The 20,736-nt window shown below is 36.7% G+C and overlaps 2 protein-coding genes across 2 annotated transcripts; one reads left to right on the forward strand and one right to left on the reverse strand.

Annotated features, from left to right (window-relative positions):
* Positions 1-58: 58 nt before the first annotated feature.
* Positions 59-10,299, forward strand: Ddx56 (putative ATP-dependent RNA helicase DDX56). The gene is made up of 11 exons (XM_019059264.2): positions 59-260; positions 2,416-2,577; positions 2,941-3,075; positions 3,659-3,849; positions 4,502-4,762; positions 5,440-5,616; positions 6,072-6,213; positions 6,878-6,978; positions 7,490-7,631; positions 8,746-9,024; positions 10,109-10,299. The coding sequence occupies exons 1-11, from the start codon at positions 198-200 to the stop codon at positions 10,184-10,186; spliced, it is 1,731 nt and encodes a 576-aa protein (XP_018914809.2). The 5' UTR covers positions 59-197; the 3' UTR covers positions 10,187-10,299.
* A 4,385-nt stretch (positions 10,300-14,684) lies between these two features.
* Positions 14,685-19,764, reverse strand: prel (preli-like). Its single transcript, XM_019059301.2, has 3 exons — positions 19,317-19,764; positions 16,943-17,156; positions 14,685-16,243 (listed from the first exon to the last, which is right to left on the reverse strand). Exons 1-3 carry the CDS (start codon positions 19,403-19,405, stop codon positions 15,920-15,922), a joined length of 627 nt encoding a protein of 208 aa, XP_018914846.2. The 5' UTR covers positions 19,406-19,764; the 3' UTR covers positions 14,685-15,919.
* Positions 19,765-20,736: the final 972 nt, after the last annotated feature.

The raw sequence follows: 20,736 nt of genomic DNA on the forward strand, positions 1-20,736 counted from the left end.
AAGTATTGATATTTGGCAACGTATTTACTGAGCACATGGCAATCAACAAAACAAACTTTTTGAGGTTAGAAAAGTAATGTGACGATTTGACGAAGAGACAAAGTCTCTGAATTTTCGTTTCAGACTCTAAATATGAGTGAAGTTTCTTGATTAGTTTTTATTCATTCCAGAGATAAATTTGGGAATAATTTTTCACCATGGAAGAAGATAAGAAACCTCCTCAGTTCCATGAAATGGAACTTGATGATAGGATTTTGAAGGTACGTCTACTCCTCCCATGCACTATGTGGGTTTTTTTTACCATGGTTTTAATTTATTTCCATAGAATATTTGTTTTATGAAATCCCTTTATTCCCAGTAGCATCATAGGCCTTGTCTCTACGGGACGTTTTCATGGGACATGTCTCAAGTTTGAATCACAGGAATGAGGCTTTTGAGATTTTTCTCTGGTTACCGTCTCCACGGAAGGGGGTTCATACAGTCCTACGACAAGTTTACAGACAGGTAGTATAAATCTAGTATTCAGCAGGAATTAATACAATAATTAATGGACAATTGGACACATGATTTCAACCAAACAAACACGAACAATGTAGTCACCAACAAAATATCGCTTTCACTTCTTCCTTCAGATGGTCTGAAGGTACAAAGACCATGCTCGTTCCGAAAAATATTCATTGACTCAATATTTTTCCCAACTTCATTAGTTGAAGTTTTCCTTGGGACAATTCCTGTGTAGCGGCCCATGGAGACAAGGCTATAGAAAAGTTACCTCAGTTCATTCCATCATACTAAACAGCTGTATGTGCTGAAATTAAATACACGAAGAACTGGATTACATCGTGTAATTATTGCTGTTGGCGAAGGTAGTAGAGGGCATTCTAAGTACCGCGTCGACATTAATTTTTCCATCGCATAGAAGTAGCATATTGGCTTATCTCTTTAACTGGAAATCCAAATAATGTCCAGCTCATACCAAAGATACAGTATAAGAATGGTTCAGTTAAAGGGGCTTGAGCAGTGGCGTGCGGTCCGGATAAGCAAGGCAAGCACTGCTTGCCCAAAGATTTCAAAAGAAAGAAGAAAATTACACCTGTTAGATGCATGTTTTACATTTTAGCAAATATATTTATAAAGCGTGTTCAGTATGTAAATTGCATTAAAAACAGAAAGAGAGAGACAGAAATGCGTATAGTGCCACTGAAGTATAGGTAGAGCGGATGGAGGCGGCGCTGGCGCAGCGCGCTGCGCGGCCTGAACACGGGCCGACTCATGCGCTGGAGAATCGCTTGCGATCAGCTGAGCGGAGAGCCCCTGCTCGGCCGCGGAATCAAGGCGGGCGGGTAGAGCGGTATACGTTCCGAGTCCGAGCCCTTCGCTGCGCGATCGCAGCTCGCTTCTCTTGGCCATCTCTTGGCCCGTCACCGCAGCGCGCTGCTTCTGCCTCCGATGCGCTATCTTGCTCCCTCTTTCCGTCGCGGTTGTAATTGCTCCCTCGGTGCAAATGCCCTTAAATTCTATAAAATTTCCCTCACTTGATCTGATTAGTGATGAATTAAAAAATTCTCAATCATGTTTTAAACGCAGAAAATTCTAATTTTCTAACTTATTTTTCTAATTTCTAATTTTAAACTCAAAAAATTCTAAATAATGTAGAATAAAGACTACAATACCTAAAATAAGTGGCAAAATTAGGAGTTAAGAGCATGGAGCCGTCCTCTAATGCTCAGTAACATTTGAAACAAGTTGAGTAAATGAAATCATAAGTAAGAGAGAAAGTAATTAAACCACAGTTTTTCAAGACGTTCCATCAGATTTCATCCGAAAAATAGAGCAAATACCATAAAATTTTAACAATTTTCTAGGGAGGCTCCCTGAGGAGGGGAAAGAGACTATGTTAACCCCCCCCCCCCCCCCCCCCCCGGATGGCGAACGCTAGAGCTTGCCCTGTCACTAAACCTACCGCACGCCACTGGGCTTGAGTCCGTACCAACTAAGTCACTCGGACATTTTTAGAGTGAGATTGAAGATCTGCCTTTTTCATTTTCACCTTTAATCTCACTCTAAAAGAACTCAAAGTTAGTTGGGCGCGGATTCTATCTTGACAAGGTTGTCTAAAAGTTGATGTTGCTAAGAAGCCATGTTAACATGAAATGTACCGTCTAAGTGAACCTATCCAATTTTACTGTACTGCAGTTCTATCAATGGACTTCAAAAGGCTCGATGATTGCTGGAAAGCAATAAGGGTTGGCAAGTCAGCATATTGTTCCAATTGAGTTGTAACATCGTGGATTCTTGAGCATTGAGTACAGTTCTGTTTCCAAACAAAGTCAAAGGGTTTACTTTTACATTAATTTTATGCTTATTCACCATATCTAGAATGAAAATTAAGCATTGCTCTAATCTAAATTCCAGGCTATTGCTAAGTTAGGCTGGGCAGCACCAACCAAAGTCCAACAAAAAGCAATCCCGCTTCTTCTTGACGGCAGGAATGTTCTCATTCGTGCACGAACTGGCTGTGGAAAAACAGGAGCCTTTGCAGTGCCACTCGTTCAGAACATAATCAACATCAAAAAAGTAAGTGCTTGGTGCCCTTCAGCAACCATTTAATTTTAGAAGCATATTAAGACGGTCTCAATAATTGATCTCTTTACAATGAGTTGGTCCCATGGCCGTAGGTTGTTTGTTCAGTTTTCCTATTTCATCTATTCAATTACGTATCATTGTTTTGCGTTCTCATGCCTTGCTTAAGTCTATCCAATCAATGATGCCGGAAGTTCCTTGTCTTCTCATTTTTAAAATTCCCCTCCTCATTTTAAACTACCCTTTTCCCCAAAATTCTCAAAAAATTACCTTTTTGTTTTGTTACCTTATTTCAGTATGGCTGCGATTTTATGAAAAACATGTATTCATAGTGAATTTACAAAATTATTTTTACAGGCTTCACCGGTGCAGTCTATCAAGAGTCTCATCTTGGCACCGACAAAAGAGCTTTGTCATCAGATCTACCAAAATGTTTTGCAGCTTACAATCAAATGCTCGAGGGATGTTTGCTGCATTGATATCTCACAGCAGGTGAACTTGAATTTTGTATTTTTTCAACTTTTACAAAAGCTGTGCATAAGGTTTAAATTGCATTAAATTTTTCTGCAATATTTATTCATAGGCGCAGGATCATCTCTCTTTATACTTTTAGAAACAAACAACTAAAGAAAGAAGCAATCTCAATGTTTAAAATTTTAGAGGAAAATACTTCAACTAACACCCCAAAAAATCTCTTGTTCTCGAGTGCTTTCTGAAATAATTGCAATCTTAAAATCCAATATTTCTACAGTTCTTTTTAGTTGTCGCTTTGGACAAATCCTTTGACGCAAAGGTTGCCCTAGAAACAATGAAATTTTGATGAGCTTGCAATTTCCATGAAGCAAGAATAAAGCAAGGAATAATTAATTATGAAAATGAAGAGTTCTAAGGCAACAGAGCTGATCATTACATTAAGACCAGGATTTGAAGAACTGTTTCCACATCTACTGTCGTAAACAATGCAGTACAATGCAGGTTTCAGGTGTAAGAGGCGCAAGTGACCTACAATTCAAAGATGCTTGACCTTAATGAACACTGGTGACTTCTTTAATCTGTAATTTATTTTGTTTTGTAGCCTGATGGTGCAGCACAGCACCCGTTGCTGATCGAGAAACCCGATATCATTGTTAGCACACCATCCAGAGTGCTTCACCATTTGAGAGAAAAACATATCAAACTAAGAAACTCTCTTGAACTTCTAGTCATTGACGAAGCTGATCTTCTATTCTCCTTTGGTTATGAACAAGACCTGAAGCAGCTATTAACGTAAGTTATTAATTACAATTTTGAACAGATGTGAACATTTTTTTAAAAAAACAAGGACAAAGTACGAATGATATTTAAGGGGTTTTGACTCGTTGGTATAGAGAAGGTTATTGAGTTGGGCCGTTTTTGGGCCTTTTCTTGATGATCTCCCCAACTTTACAGTTTTTTGTTCATTAAGGGTCTATTTTTTCCGGAATTTATCATGATTAGGTAATTTTTGGTCTCTGTTCAGGTCCAATACTGGCCTATACATGGGTCTGGATTTAGGCGAAAAATATGGATCTCTTAGCATTCGACTAAATATTTGCAAAACCTGTTTTTTTGTTGCAACCTTGCAAAACCAAGGCCAAAATCGGCCTTGAGACCCATGTCTAAGCTAGCCATAGACCCGAAAAAAGATGTAAAATTACCAAATTATGATGCATTTTGTAAATTATAGACCTTTCATGTACAAAAAATCAATTCTCATCGATATATCCCTCCTTTGAACATGGGAGATTTCATTTGTAAATTCAGAAACAACAATATAACTTTTCTTATTGAAGCTGAATCCCATTGTAAACTTAGAAAATGTAAGGCAAAAATCTTGAATTTAATGTACAGATTGTCTTTTGGGTTTTCTCTTTTTATGTAGCTCAGTATTTTTTTACAGCTTCTTGCCCTCTACTTTCCAAGGAACATTAGCATGCGCAACATACACAGACGACGTGGTGAAGTTGAAAAACTTAATTCTTCCAAATGCAGTAATTTTGAACCTGAAAGAGCCAGATTTGGCTCCAGTCACTCAGTTGAGCCATTATGTACGGCATGCAGAAGAGGAAGAAAAGGCTGTCACGCTCCTCGTCTTACTCAAATTACAGCTGATTAAGGGCAAGACTATAACATTCGTCAACAGAGTAGACCGCTGTTACAAGTAAGTCAAAACCAAGACTGCATAACATACCGGAAGAGAAGACTTACTAAAGCCGTATTGCTGAAAAACAGTGAAAACACGGGGGATGAGCCGAGTCTATCTCTGTCGCTCTGACCTTATCTTACTTTAAATATCTGAAAAAAAACCTCAAACGTCTTTTGTCACGTTTTCCTCATCACCTGGTTGTCTGGTTAGAAAGATAGATGCCATGCCTTAAGTTGACCCCTCAAAGTATGCAGGCATAGAAACTTCATCATATTTATCATGTGTCTTCTGAGCAGTGTTTTAAACCATTTTGAAGTAAACCAGCAACACCGTTCTATCGTGACTCTCTTTATATATTAAAGCAAGGGTGCAGTAAGTCTGATTCTTATTATTTTTCTCAGAACTTCTTCACACTTTTTCAAATTGTTCCAACCAGGCCAATCTAGAAAATGATCAAATCAGATAAAATTCATAAACTATACATCTTTGATAAGAAATACTTAGACCTTTTCCTTGATAGAAATCACTTCATACCCATCATTCCAATTTTGACTGTGGAAAATGTTTTTTCTCTAATGAAGGACATATGCCTAAAAAACTGAGGAATGACTTCACTGTACCCAGGTATGTCATTAATTTCTTTTGTTTAAATTTATTTTTTCATTCAACTGGCCTTTTTTCTTGTGATTTAGGTTAAAATTATTTTTAGAACAATTCGGAATTAAAACCTGCATTCTGAATTCAGAACTACCAGCCTCATCTCGGTGCCATGCAATATCGCAGTTCAATGAGAATGTTTATGAAATCATTATTGCATCTGATGAAAAAGCGTTAGAACAAGTTTCTAAAGGGGAAATCATCAACAAAAAGTGAGTATCAATGCCTATTTTACAGTGAAATTGAAATCAAAGCTTTCCTTGAAAGTTTGGCAACTCTTGTTTTAGAATGTAGTTGACGAAAAATTGTGTACTTATCTTATCCTTTATTTTTGAATACTTAATCAATTTAAACTCAAATGTTTAAAAAATGGTCTTGTAAATAGAGTAGTGTGTGTGAATGCATAAAGAACTTTGTGCAGTTCAGTATTCCTGCAGAAAATAGTTGCAAAGAAATTGATACTGTAAATAAGAGATAACGAACTGTTGCACTTTAGAGTAAATATTTTTATGCTCCCGAATCTGAATACTTTGAAAGATTAAAGTTGTAACTTGTAACATTAAAATTTATTCTGGGAAAGCAGATTTTACTCTCAATCTTCATTGGTTCAGTTCGAACTTTATATAAGTTTTGTTATGCCTGTAAGATATTTTTCTTTGCCTTATAGGGGTGTAAAACGCGACTTTGAGTCAGGAGTCTCTCGTGGTATAGACTTCCAGTGTGTCTCTAATGTCATCAACTTTGATTTTCCACTTGATATCCCTTGCTACATCCACCGAGCAGGCCGCACAGCTCGCGGTAACAACAAGGTAAAATTCCTTAAACTCTCAATTACTTAGAATTCGGAAGTAGTTTCTTTGCTTTGCAGGAAGCGGATGAGAATATAGCTTGTACAGTTTCAATGAAGCAAACTATCATAATTGAATATTCACACCGAAAAACTTCAGTCCAGTGTTGATGAGCCAAATTCACTGTACTTTTCCAATTTTTTTTTCTGGCTTTGGAAGTTCACCGTAACCGTTTTTGCGTGCAATTTGATTCAAGTAGACTCTTGGTTTTCATGTGAGGGGAAATTTAAATTTGTTGTAACTAATGCTACATGAAAACTTTAATATCTTCGTTGGGGTTTAATTTTGGTCATAGTCGTTGTGCAAATCAAGTTCTCTGTGAAATTTTGAAGTGGAAGTATACATCAGAATTTTTAAATGCATATTTTGTCGCCTGCCAGACAAAAAAGAGTATCTCGTTTGCGCTGTTTCAGCATTTCTTTGAACACTTAATTTTTTTCAATCACACAATGAGATGTTCTAAATTGAAGAACATGAGGTTTTAAAGTGCAATTGCAAAAAGCCTGTGAACTGATATAAATAAGTTTGCTTATAGTCAGTATGAGAATAAATTCTCCAGAATTCCTGAACAAACAGTCCTAAAATGTAAAAAGAACTTTGTATTGATGAAAATTTTTTCTTACAGGGAACCGTCCTTTCTTTTGTCAACGTTTCAGAGCAGAAACTTATGAGAGCCGTAGAGCGATATTTGAAAAATAATTTGTCCCAAGGAGCAGATGTTTTGAAGTATGTATTGTGATTTATATTTAAATTATATATGTAGGTAGAGGACCTCTAAAATTATCTCATTCCAGAAATATGCTCTTTGAATCAAGTTTTGGGCATTAAAATTGTAAGCTATTAGTTGAAGGGTCTGAAAAAATCTCTCTCTTAAAAGTACCTTAGCTCAAAAAGATGGACAAATGGCTTCTGATCAGATTTCATGGACTGAATTTTTAAGGCTTTTGGCGTGGAGACATACAAATGATGCTATTGATATCAGTCAAATAAAAAAATAAACGAAGCCTATTTTTTATTATTATCTTTAATGCTGTCATTAACGAGCAGAAACTTCCGTTACGCATGTTTTTCTTTGGCCAGAATAAATATCTTGCTGTCCTGTTCTCTTATTTTCTTTTTAAAATTATGAATGTAATGTTATCAAAGCTAATGTAAATTTTTCGTTTAGAAATTACCTATGATAGAATTGAACTTATCAAATCAAACATTAAGTGTTCTCTTATTATTTTTGTGGCAGGCCTTTTCTTTTTGATATTTCCAAGCTGGAGGGTTTCCGGTATCGTACGAGAGATGCATGGTGTGCTGTGACAAGATTGGCGATAAAGCAAGCACGACTCAAAGAAATAAAAAAAGAAATCTTAAATTCGGATAAACTCAAGGTGAGTATCTTCCAAGTGATTGAAGGATCGTTGTTTTTTTTTATATGATGTCACCTTTCATAATGAGATTTTTTGCATGCCTCGAACATTGTTGGAGGTACATTGCAAAAAGTAAAGGACTTTTGACTTTAAAAAGAAGAAATTCTATAACCTTTTTTTCCTGTTTCTCCAACCTATGCTGTAAGTCTAGTCAATTGACAAGGTTATTTTTGTTTCTAATCTGACCGATTCCACAGAAGCAAATCGGTGCGTAGCAGTTGTAAGCAACAATGGTTTACTAAACCATGAACAAATTTTGACTAGCAAATACATTTACGGAGAGTAAATGAAGCATAGAATACGATGCGCATACTAAAAACGCTAAAAAGAAATTCAGAAACTGGAAAGTAGGCAGTTCAAAAAGCGCAACTTTTCTGCAAATTTACTATGCTCAGGTTTCGCGCCTAACTGAATGATATCATCTGGCACCAATCAGAAGCAAGCACGGGCTTCTACGACTTCCGTCAAATGTCTTTCTACTCCTCTTATGTGAAAACAATAGGAAAGTCGAAACTTCATCTTCAAAATTAAGGAATCGAATCTTGCCCATATTGTCTGTAATTAACAAGCAACAATTTTACATTGAAATACGTTTCTTTAAAACAAATATCTATGAAAAATGAGAGGAGATAGCGATATCACTGTCATCATTTTCCCACCGTTCGGGCGCCTTTGAAATTCCTTAGAATCTTTGGACTTTTTAAAGCAGGCTTGTCAAGGATTTTGGTTCCAACAATACGTAATCTAGTCACCTGGTCCTTTCTGAATATTTAATAAAAACACAAAGTTTAGTGACCCACTAGCTACGGACCACTCAGTAGAATTCAACCAATCAGTCCTTGAACGGACGACATTAGGTTGCCTGCCATTTTCTGCTATGTTGGTTTAAGGCATATGTCATAATTAATTTATCCTGTCATTGATTTTTGAGCTGATAGTATCATTTTTGGTCTGCACCCTTGTTTTAGAAAGGTAACATTGTCAGCATCAAACCACTCTACAATGGTTTCATTTTCAATATATTCAATAATTTTTTCACTTTAATTTCAATAATCTGCCATATTACTTTTTGTAGGGTTACTTTGAAGAGAATCCACAAGATCTTCAGTCTCTCCGCCATGACAAACCACTTTCAACAGTGAAAATTCAACCACATCTAGCGGATGTTCCAGATTATAATATTCCAGCTGCCCTGAGTTCAATTGCAGAAGTCCGAACAGTCACAAAAAAGCAAAAGAAACCTCAGCCCACAAAGGTCAAGGTAGAAGATGATGACAGTGAGGTCAAGACTGAGAAGAAGAAAAAACGGAAGAAAAAGCATAAGCCGCTCAGCAGGGCGGAACGCAAATTCAAGGTGAGGATTTGGAGGGGGCTGTTAGAATTATATTAGTTATTCTCTAATTTAGATAATGCAAAGTAGAATAAATGTAAGTGATTTATTTATTTTTTTTTAAATTTATTTAAATTTATGATCAGCCCTATCAAACGGAACCTCATCAATTATGAAACTAAAGAACATGTGTCTCTCTCATTGGGGTATCCCAAAATTTCTGTTCTCTCCCATTTTCTCCAAAGAAAACCATTTGTTTTTACAGATTTTTCAAGATTATTTTTCTATAGCCACAGAAAAATGAAAAAAAAAATCCCACAAATTAATGACAGTTCGTTTCTGCATCTTTGACAAATTTAATCTGGCGGAAAGCAGCTAGAATCCAAAGCATGATGTGTTATTCCAGTCTCATCATCATTTTTTAGCAAGGAACGTTTTCCTGAAGAATCTATTCATATTGAAGTGGTCAAAATTGAGTCGGAGAGTCTCACTCATTCTTTTTGAAGGGTTATATTCATGGTCTTAACTTCTCTCGATCTTGTAAAACTAAATTTTTTCTCAACTCCTCTCTTCTCAAAATCATATCGTTCAAAAAACAAGGATGATCCAGCTGCAAACCTTGGAATGGCATTATCTCTGCTCATTTTTTAGCGTTTATATTTAAATTCGTACCAAAATGTTCTTATTTTCCCCCTTTCAGCAGTATCAATAACTGTTTGAAAGTAAGGAAGAGAAATTACTTTCTACAGAGCCAATCAGATTTACATTTTTCCTGAGTGTACTTATCGATTATAAGGAAACATTTTTAAAATGCTTATAATATCAAGCCATGGATGTGAAGTATTTTATGGATGGTAAAATCTTTTTGTTGAAAATGATTGATTAAAATATGAATAAAATTATCCTCTTATACAGTAAAATATATATGATTATTGATCAAAATTGTGCGACATTCAGTTAGAATTGTCTTTCAGTAGACATGTTAGAGTTTGATATCACATATTTCGCTTTGGCAAATGATGAGGCTAGACGCTTTAGCCTGCTATTTTTGCTCTTATATGCTTTTACACTCATGGGACTTTCCACTCTTTTTGTTCTTTTGTTCCAGGGAAATCAAAAAGACCCACTCATGTCCATGGAGTTCGCTGGGTTTAACAAACGACGGAAAACAGAAGAATCAGTTTAGGCTTTCAGACTAGGAAAACAATTTCTGTGATACTGATATCTCTCCTTGTAAATTTGTTTATACTTTCATGAACTTTTGTCTTCTTAAATATCTTAAGAATTTTATTTACCTAATTGAAGTTTTTAGCATTTTTTGCTCTTCTCAAATCTTCATTAGACGAAGCCTATAATTTGAGGGTTGAAAAATTTTCAGTCGGGGGTTAGTTTTTCTTGTCATACAATTTAGTTTTCATGGTTGGAACTTGTTTTCTAGCCAAGATAACTAGAATTCGTTCCAACGCCACGTTTGATACTTGAACTTGATAGAAATCATGTTTTACGTTATCTACAATATTGAGCCATCAAAAAAGGTTCTATGACCAGCCAGCACTACTTGGTCAAAGCCTTTTCATGAAAAACAATAAATGATAAACTTGTCGAACAAAGATGCACTAATTTTGAAGGGAAAAGAAAAGATGAGGAGAAAAAAAATCATGTTGAAACGAGTTTATTTACAAAGCCAGGCCCTAAAGGCCAACACTCAATGCAGGTACAAATCACATGAAAAAGGAAGGTAACAAAAGTGAAAACGATTGCATAAAACTTCGAGAAATAACAGCAGCGATGCGACTTGAAATTTTTTTGCACAGCAAGCAAGTTGTAAGTCGCATTTACAAGTTTTGTCAGCTAATACCCAAAAGCGGTGACATGAATTATCAAGTGGGCATGCTTTTTTTGAAACAAATTTTGAGAGATATCAAAATACGATTACCACAGAAACAAACAATATCTTTAGCAAATTATGCCCTGTGATCTAAATTTTAAAATTCATAATTTGGTTCTCGAAGGTTCCGATCACTATCGTCCCGAGTGGAACAGCAAACCAACCTCAAAAAGAGAGAAAAAAAATTCTTAAATTCTTTTGAGACCAACTAGTAGCACCGAACGAAAAATTTTTAAGGATGAATGCTGTGGCTACTATAAATCAAGTCTGTCAAAAAGATCGCACAGAACTTCACTTTGAATTCGTTCTCATCTTCAAGCTTGTTGGTAGGGCATATCATGTCTGACATTAGTGGAAAATTCCAGACAAGAAAACAAAAATTAAGGTGGATGCAAGCTCATTGGTTTAAAAAAAGAATCGGTTTTTTTTCATGATGGCATAAAGGGACCTATCTAGAGAAACGACTACCGCAGTAAAAAACTAACACATGCGATTCCAGCCTAACCCTAGGGGTACCACTGAATAATTACACACCTATGAGCTAACGAATGTTGAAAATGTATTAACTCTAACTGTACACGTTACAATAATAGTTAACCTTAAAATAATAAAACAACTGGGCAGAATGTATCAGATAATCTGTGATAGTGCTCTTAGTGCAAGGTTTATGAGGTAAAAATCTGAAACTTCCATCTCATGAAGTTGCCAAAAAATGTTCTCAAATCAAAATTTGAAGTATTCATGGAGGGAGTGTAAGTTAGCATATCAACAAAACGATCATTGAAATTGTGGTTGCCTGGTGGACAAAACTAGACGGATAGAATTAAGTTATGTAAATTAGTCAGACAACCAGCAACCGCATTGCAAATCTTTTGTCCAGCTGAATAATTGACTAACCTTTGGCACTTCGAGTCCATGCTTGATGGTCTAGTGCATAAAATATCAAAAATTTGAAATATTTTACAACGAAATTAGGACAAAGTGGTGGAGAAAAAAGAGAAGATTGGAGACGCTAACAGGTCTGCCAAGCTAATCACGAGACCTAAACACATAACTTAAATTGCTTTTGATAATGACAAAACTTTTAGATGCAACTTCATTCATAAATAGTAGGCTTGGACCAACCCAAAGCATAAGAAATACTGCCATAAACTCCTGATACATTCTGTGGTCTATTGAACGACAGACTGGATTTATCTAAGAAAAGAAATGATACCGATCACTCAATCAAATAGATAAGCAAGCACCACTCTCTTTCCTTTAGATTCTTTCATACACTGTCGTTCAGTTGCATGTAAGTGTGTGAAATCCTGACGCTAGAACAATCCTCCTTAAAGATTCTGACTGATAAACTCTGGTTAATTCATATGGCTGAGCTTTTAAAGAATTATACAATGGTTCGTACACCAAATTTTTACTATCATTATTTCTGTAACATAATGGAAATTTACAAAGGCATAGCTGTTGTAAAATCAGGGTGTCTACAAATTAAAAGAAAAACAATTATTTTGCTCCTCCAAGTATTTTGTAACTGAAGTAACAAACATTTTCTGACATTTTTGAACCATGATCTAAATGTGCAGAAAAAAAAGGAACAAATTCAAAGAGCCTTGCACAAAAAGGGCTAAAATTCGCCCGTTTTCGGGCCCTCGAAATTGGGGTCGGTGTGAGGTATTTTTTCATCTATAGGGTGACCCTTTACACATAATAAAATTTCAGATTGAGTATACGCACCGTTTTTGAAATATGGGGGGGCAAAGTCCCCGATTTTTACTCATATTTGCAGGTATTTTATAGTCGAACTTCGGCTGCTACAAGGTACCGGATGTAGATATTGAAGCGCGGTTTGCGGTGATTTGTCAAGCTATTTCTGGATTATTTTTTCACATCTTTGACAAACCCGCAAATGGTTTTTCGGGGGGGGGGGGGGGAGCTTTATTCATACTATCATGACCGTACGTATACGTCTTACTGGCATTAATTGCTTCGTTCTCGACTCCTCTCCACGCCGTAATCATGATGGTATTTTCTGTTAGGAATCTTTCTTCTTCTTTATATTTGACCAATTCTAATGTTGTCTCCCCCTTTTTCCCTTTTTAAACCCCCCCCCCCCCAATTCTAAACACTCCCTCTCAAGTGTATATTCCTGTGCGGCAGATATGAAGGTGTTATTTGTGGGGAATTATTTTCTGTCTTTATGGTTGATAAACTTTGACCCCACCTATTTCCTCCTTCCCCCCTTTACCCCTGTTTCACCCCCCCCCCCATTTCCACCGTACCTTACTCGAAGTTGTCTGCTCCCTCTGCAGCAGAAATGAGGATGTTTCCGGTAACTATTACACTATCCGATAACTATTATACTCTCACAAAAAAAAGTATTCAAGCATGTAAAAAAGAGAAAAGAGGGGGGGGGCAGTGGAAAGAGGGAATAAGGTAGGAAATATGAACTAGTGAGGGGGGATGGGAAAGAGAAAAAAGGGTGGGGGGTGTCTCCCTTGTATTGAGTTTAAAAAAGTAAAAAATTCTTCGCTGGGAACATCCTCATTTCTGCTGCGGAGGGAGCAGACAACATCGAGTAAGGTACGGTGGAAATTGGGGGGGGGGTGAAACAGGGGTAAAGGGGGGAAGGAGGAAATAGGTGGGGTCAAAGTTTATGAACCATAAAGACAGAAAAATAATTCCCCACAAATAACACCTTCATATCTGCCGCACAGGAATATACACTTGAGAGGGAGTGTTTAGAATTGGGGGGGGGGGAGGTTAAAAAGGGAGAAAGGGGGAGACAACATTAGAATTGGTCAAATATAAAGAAGAAGAAAGATTCCTAACAGAAAATACCATCATGATTACGGCGTGGAGAGGAGTCGAGAACGAAGCAATTAATGCCAGTAAGACGTATACGAACGGTCATGATAATATGAATAAAGCTCCCCCCCCCCCCCCCCCGAAAAACCATTTGCGGGTTTGTAAAAGATGTGAAAAAATAATCCAGAAATAGCTTGACAAATCACCGCAAACCGCGCTTCAATATCTACATCCGGTACCTTGTAGCAGCCGAAGTTCGACTATAAAATACCTGCAAATATGAGTAAAAATCGGGGACTTTGCCCCCCCATATCTCAAAAACGGTGCGTATACTCAATCTGAAATTTTATTATGTGTAAAGGGTCACCCTATAGATGAAAAAAAACCTCACACCGACCCCAATTTCGAGGGCCCAAAAACGGGCGAATTTGTGCATGGCTCTTTCTTTTTTTCAAAAATTAATCTGAAAGCTCTCACTTTGGCTAGACACAGTTAAAATCTGAACGTATTTATTCTCCAGGGAGCTATGTAGAAATTTTAAATAAAAAAGAACTATGTGCATTGGCTTTGCACGCATCATTGAAAGCATCCCTTTGATTTCATTCATGCTCACATAGTTCTCTTTGGCATAAATACATCCATTTGTAAAACTGTCTCCATCATGAATGTAAAACTCAATTTAAAAGAAATAATTTCAGTTTCCATTCCATGTTATTTTCAGAGATTTGTGGTTAGAATTGATTTCTTTGACTGTTATCGCTTTTTCAGCCATGTAGACACCATGAATATTGGACAGCAGTTACAATGTTTTAGGAATGGAATAAATATAAACTCGGGAGGATCAGAACTGAAATGACGATGTATCTGAGCGAATCAGGGGGCAGTGATCAGACACTTTACATCAATATGCATGTTAAGCCTAAGACAAGATTTTCAACTAAATATCTTGATAAAAGATACATAATTGTGTATGCCTTACTGATACATGGTATCAATAAGATAAACAATTTCAACTGCCTCATTGACGAAGCAAACTGCTGTAACCTGACGACAGGGCTGAATGATGTTAACTTTATTTCATGAACATCAAAATGCAGAGTGAAGATGCCCTCTTTTTTATCTGATACACTCATAACCCTTATAAAATACAGGAATGGGTGAGAAACATAAACCAAGGACTCTACTCATGGAATTTTATCATTATGTAAGGATGAGACACCTGTATTTCCTCACACTATTACACATGTGCGAGTTAAAGTTAGCTTGGAAGAACAAGAAAATATTTTTGGTTGAAAATTTCCAAAACGACAATGATTCACTTTTTATCTCTTGTAATACAAGAGAAAGAAAATAATCCTTGAGAACTTCGTGATTGTTGAAAGCTTTTGGTCAGAGAGAGGTTGCTAGAAAACCCTGCACCACCAATACTGTCATGCTGTCGGACGAATTTTTCATCATAAGCTTTTATGAATGGAATATCTGAAGATGCATTAAATAAATCCTCGAAATTTCATTTTTTCCTCAAATCACAATATTTGTGCTCCTTACTTTCAATGCAACACTTAAGGATTGTATCCAAAGACTTTTCTTCAGTGTCAAGGAACAAAGGATAAAGGCTATGTTAACAAGAACACTTTTGCTTCTGGGGCATGATAGTATTCAAAGGCTAAACAAATTCGTCCATAGCAGACTGACAATGGAACTAGAATATATGAACCTTGGCTAGTGCAGATTCCTTGTCATATTGTACTTTGGTGACTCATCAATAAGGCGAAAAATTTCATGTGATTTATCTTTGACTTTTAGAGGAATATTCTCTGATAATGCATAAAATTAATGCAAAAATTCTCTTGAAATACAAATACAAATACTAGGTCTAAATCAGAAATTTTGAGACACTCGTATTGAGGAACATCTTCTCAGTTCCACAACCAATGATAAAAAACCAAGTACATACCTACTTCTTGATTTAGCCTTGAATGCATAAGAGCAGGATTTGAGTGCACTCATAAAATCAAATGGATTACTAAAATGTTATTAATTAAATCAATTGCCTTTTCAACATGAATTTGAAAGATAGTCAAGTGATATTGCAATTTTAATTCAGGAAAAATGAAAAAATTGGTGCCTCTAGACCAGACTAGAAATGGAAAATATTACCTTGATTTTTGAGGGCACTAAAATCCTTTGGGTAAAATACGATTCAGGGGGGAAAATCCCATTATTTTAATTCTCCGGCGCACAAGAAGCATAGTAAGGCCCTGATTTTGCAATACTTTTAGCCTTGTTTGCAGCGTCAGAAAGGCGGTCTTTACTATGACTAACAGTCTCTCGTGGTAGTTGCGTTCCATGAGTTGGGTAGAGTTGGTTCAAGACAAAGTTGAATCCTGAAACCATCTTTCCACAATTTTTCTTGAATCTTTCAAGCCCAAAGGACTGTATGGCTCGCCCAAAACCAAACACAGAGGAATCAATCCACGCTGAGCGAACCGCAATTGTTTGGTTGTGGTTATCAGTGTCCACTCTATACTCAACCCGTTCAACAACACTCTGAAACACCAAGAACAAAATTTAGTTCAAAAGAAGAATATGTAATTTGTTCACCCAGGTTTCATTTTTTATCTCTAAGAAAATTTTTGGGAAACTTTTAAATTTTACATACAGCAGTTTAAAAATATGGATACATATTCGTACTAGAGTGTCAGCTCAGTTCGACTTTTATTATTTCTAAGGTGAGGTCTTAAACAATCACTACATTGGGCTGCTCCACAGCCAGAGTCTTTGAAAAGTAATGGTTATCTTTATCTACAAATTTATTTGAAAAACTGAATAAACCATAACTTGCGGGAGGATTAAAACTGAGTAATGTGACACCAAGGGGCCTTTCAATCAAATGCAGGGATTTGCAATCATCTAAATTGTGTTATTGATAACGTTTTGTTGAGCTTTAAATGTTGAACTGGCTTCGTGCCAATTTCAAGAAGAATAGGGCTAAAAATTGCATTTTCAGCATCTCCACACCCTCTGTCAAAGGAAACTTTTTGAACTCCAGATTGGTAATTAGGGAGATATTTCCTTTTAAAGCTAGCTGAAGAAGATAAGAAAAACAAACGTCTATGGATTCCTGCCTTCTATGTCCAAAGAGAACCAAAATTCTTCACACAATTTTTCCAACAAACAAAGTTTAAGGCCTGAGTGTAATTTATGAAAAATTGGAAAATGCTTTACTTAGCTTCAGGAAATTCTTACCATGACTGATGAATATCCTATATTTCGGGTGTAAGTGACCAATGTCTTGTTCTGCAAATCAAGAATCGACTCCTCAATAATCTTGACAACGCGGTTTCCGACAAAACGCTCGCCCCACTTCGGCAGTCGGTTGGTTTTAGTCAACATCCGTTTTGTGTAGAGCTTGTTTTCTTTCAATTCCCTGCTTAGTGTATCCTCTGTTAACACGTGGGAACTGCAATAGGAAACAGTTTTGGTCATAAGGAAGAATCATTTAGCAGACATGACACTTAAATTGCTTTAAAATAGAAAAGAGCTATTAAAGTTATTATAGTAAGGCTCAAATTTTGGAGAAAAAGAGGACAGTTTGAAGTTTGTAGTTTACAAAACGTGGTTCCGAGAAAAAACTATTTAAGATTCTTGTCTATTTTTCATCACACCCCCCTTTCGCTCCTTTACAACTCAAAAGTAACGTTGGCTTATCTTTAAAAATCTATATGAAGGACCTGTACCTTCACAAAATGAGAGAAAACAAGCAAAAAGTGGCAACAGTGCTCCCATAGGTCAGGCATTGGTTTGATTTGAATTTCACCTGGGTCAAGAGTTCATGGGAATAAGGTGTCAGCAAATAGGGATATCTGCCACTAATGTCAAAATAGACTGACCCATTTGGAGGCAATGTAAGCTAAATTTAGCCTTGGGTCAACAGACTCTAGCTCTGTAAGTGGAACAAAGGAGGGACAGATAAGAGAAAAGGTCTGGTCTCAAGAGCCTATACAATTCATTGTACCTTGTCAAAGTAAATGATCAGTTCACTTAGCAGGTGAAATTTTACACGATTTCTTAGATAAATATCAAGGTGGGTTCTATCTATCATCTTAGGTAGTCACAAGCGAGAGGCAGAAATTAAGTAAATAAAGGTAAATCCTGCCTTGTAAACAATTTCACTCCCATTTTAAATCTAAATTATGAAAGAACATTACTTAGTTGTCCGTCGATGGGCATGAATTTTTTTCTTTGGGGGGGAGGGGGGGGGGGGGGGGTTACAAGAGGATATTTCTTCTGTTGCAGCTGAAAATCATTTACTTAGCACTAGTGAACAAGGGGGTTGTTTTCCTTGAAATCCAGGCTCATATGTTGTTTTTGGTTCCTTTTTTCCACTCAATGTTTTATTTCATGGCATTTAGGAGAGGTAAAATTGCCAGTTTCATGGGGGACATCTGCTACATCACAGAAGGAGAGAAACTACGAATCAAGAAGTTCCTTTTAAAAGATTTACCTATCTCAAGTGACGTGGTCAAACTGGCTTGTGATGTAACGCATCGATCAAAAATCTCGGCAGATTTCATAATTTTTGCCAAAAAAGGGCGATTGCCCCTGCAAATGAGTCTACAGAATCATTCTAAAGCAAAAAATTAGGAAAATGTAGGAAAATGAGAGCAGAATTCTGTTTGGAAAAAAACCTCGCATTCGATACAGAAATTGAGACTGTATCAAATGTAAGGTTTTTCTCCAAACAGAATTCTACTTTCATGTCCTCATATTATGCAAATTTTTTGGTTCTTCAGACTCATGCGCAGGGGCTTTCGTCCTTTTTTTGGCTAAAAATTCAGAATCTGCTGCGATTTTTGATCCGATTGATGCAATACGTTGCATGCCAGTTCGACCATATCACTTGAGCTGGACAAATCACCTTGGGTACTTCTGCCCGTGGGTTAACGCCCCATTTACTCAGTTCAACTGTGCAGTTAACTTTTCTTCATCTTTGGTCAGATGAAAAGTTGGATCGAGTGTTACTTACTGACACAAGAACACCAAAATTGAATGAAAAGTTAAACAGAAACATAAATGTAATGTCATCTTCAATTTTCCATCCGATTGGCAGCACCCGTTGGATAGAAAGTTGAACAGAAAGTTACATCAATATCTTACGATCAAGATTGGCCAAAGCTGCATCTTCCAGAACCATAAAAGGCTTGTTTTTATCCAGTCTGCAGAGGATCACTACAGAATGCATCACTCTTTTACCCCGTTTTATCCAATGGAACACTTGGACCGCTCTACCTAGGTGGGTTGAGGCCGCAGTTAGGCCGGTTGAATTTGCTCGAACTGCAAAGATTCTAAGCTAATGGAGATACCCGTTTGACAATATCAAATGGCAACTGAAGCAAATTTTGATGCATTCAACTTTCCATTTAACTTTTCATCCGCTTTTGTCAGAAGAAAAGTAGAACCGACCGAATTGGGCTTTACGTTGGGACATTCAAAGCTACTTAACCTCAAATTCAGTGCACAACAAGGCAGACGTACAAGTTGTTCGGACGAAGATATTTCAGCAATAACATATACAGACTTTATGTCTCCTGTTTGAAATTTGTAAAAATAACTTTCTCACCTTTCTGGATTAGGATATCTACGCCAGAACCCAGTCACAACTTGGTCCCAGCTGTATTTGAATGTGGTGGTATCCTCGAAGTATTTCATGATTGATCGTGACACAAAAATTTAGAGTAGAGGCAACTATATATAATACGATTTCACTGCCTCAAATAAACATGCGGTTTGCAGACTCTGGGACCAAAATAAAATAAAACTATCTTTGGAATTGAGGAAAATTTAACAAATTGACTCCATTTCCTCGTTTTTGAAGTGGATTGTGAAATGCCTTGAAGGCTAGAAACACGGTGCCGCTTACTGATTTGTTATTAGATTAAACGATTGATGATTAGATTATGGAAGAATAGAGAAAGTTCTGACACATGTCTATCCCACCCACAGGCTGCCAGTGATATTATCAATTCACGGTTAAAAGATAACAGAACAGAACCATTAGATTAGTGCACTGCACTGCAATAATATGAATTTAAGGTGCACCGCGACCGCATTGCAGCTGAAAACACTCTGTGCAACTGCCAGATTGCAAAAAACAAAACATAAACATATCTCATTTGATAATGTCGGGTATTTGAGCAAAATCATGAAAGAAATGGCAACCACAACTCACATGGTCTTTGGTAACTAGCGCACTCTAGCACAAAGTTGACAAACTTTTCGATAGCAAAATAAAGTTCGATAAGTTCGAACTTGAGTTCGATAAGTTCGAAGAGACGAAATCCGCAACGTTTGTTACACAAAACTTTAGAATCCACAACTAGTTCCACTATTAGTTAATCAAAGAAAAAAAAAGCTTTAGAATGCTGTAAAATACAAAATTCCTTTACAACGCTGAGCAAAGAAAAATTTCTTGTCTCACGATGAACTTAGATTTCATCTTAATTCTCCTTCAAAACGCTTACCAGCAAAAATTTCTGCAGGTGTGTTGTGCGCACTAAATTAGGACATTCCTAGTGTGAAGGCGTTTTTCATCGTATATTGCAAGCTGCAGGCGCGGAGGCTAAGCTCAGCATTTATATACACACCCTACATATTCTTTTAAAAAAACTTCTGAATTGGATTTAATTTCGTTGGAGAGAAAATTCTCACAGAAAGTTTGTTCCAAGGGCTTGGTTACTAATCTAATGGAGAACAAGTTTTTTCCAAGTGCCTGAGCATAATAGGCATATCGACGGTGTGAGTCGGCAATCACATAACTCGTTAGCGGTGTCTGAAAAATCTCCGCCTCTATGTTATTTTTTTAAAGGAGAACATGTTGACATCATTCCTTGAAGTTTTTACAGAATTTTCTTTGCACAGAGAAGAAAAATCACGGCAGTTTCAGAGAAATGCTGTCGAGTAGTTTTCCATTTAAAAAATAAAGAATGACAGGAAGTCTGCGACGTTGCAAACTGAGTTATGTGATTGCCGACTTACACTGT

This window comes from Bemisia tabaci, chromosome 4 (genome assembly GCF_918797505.1).
Source record: "Bemisia tabaci chromosome 4, PGI_BMITA_v3".
In the NCBI taxonomy this organism is placed as follows: Eukaryota; Metazoa; Arthropoda; class Insecta; order Hemiptera; family Aleyrodidae; genus Bemisia; species Bemisia tabaci.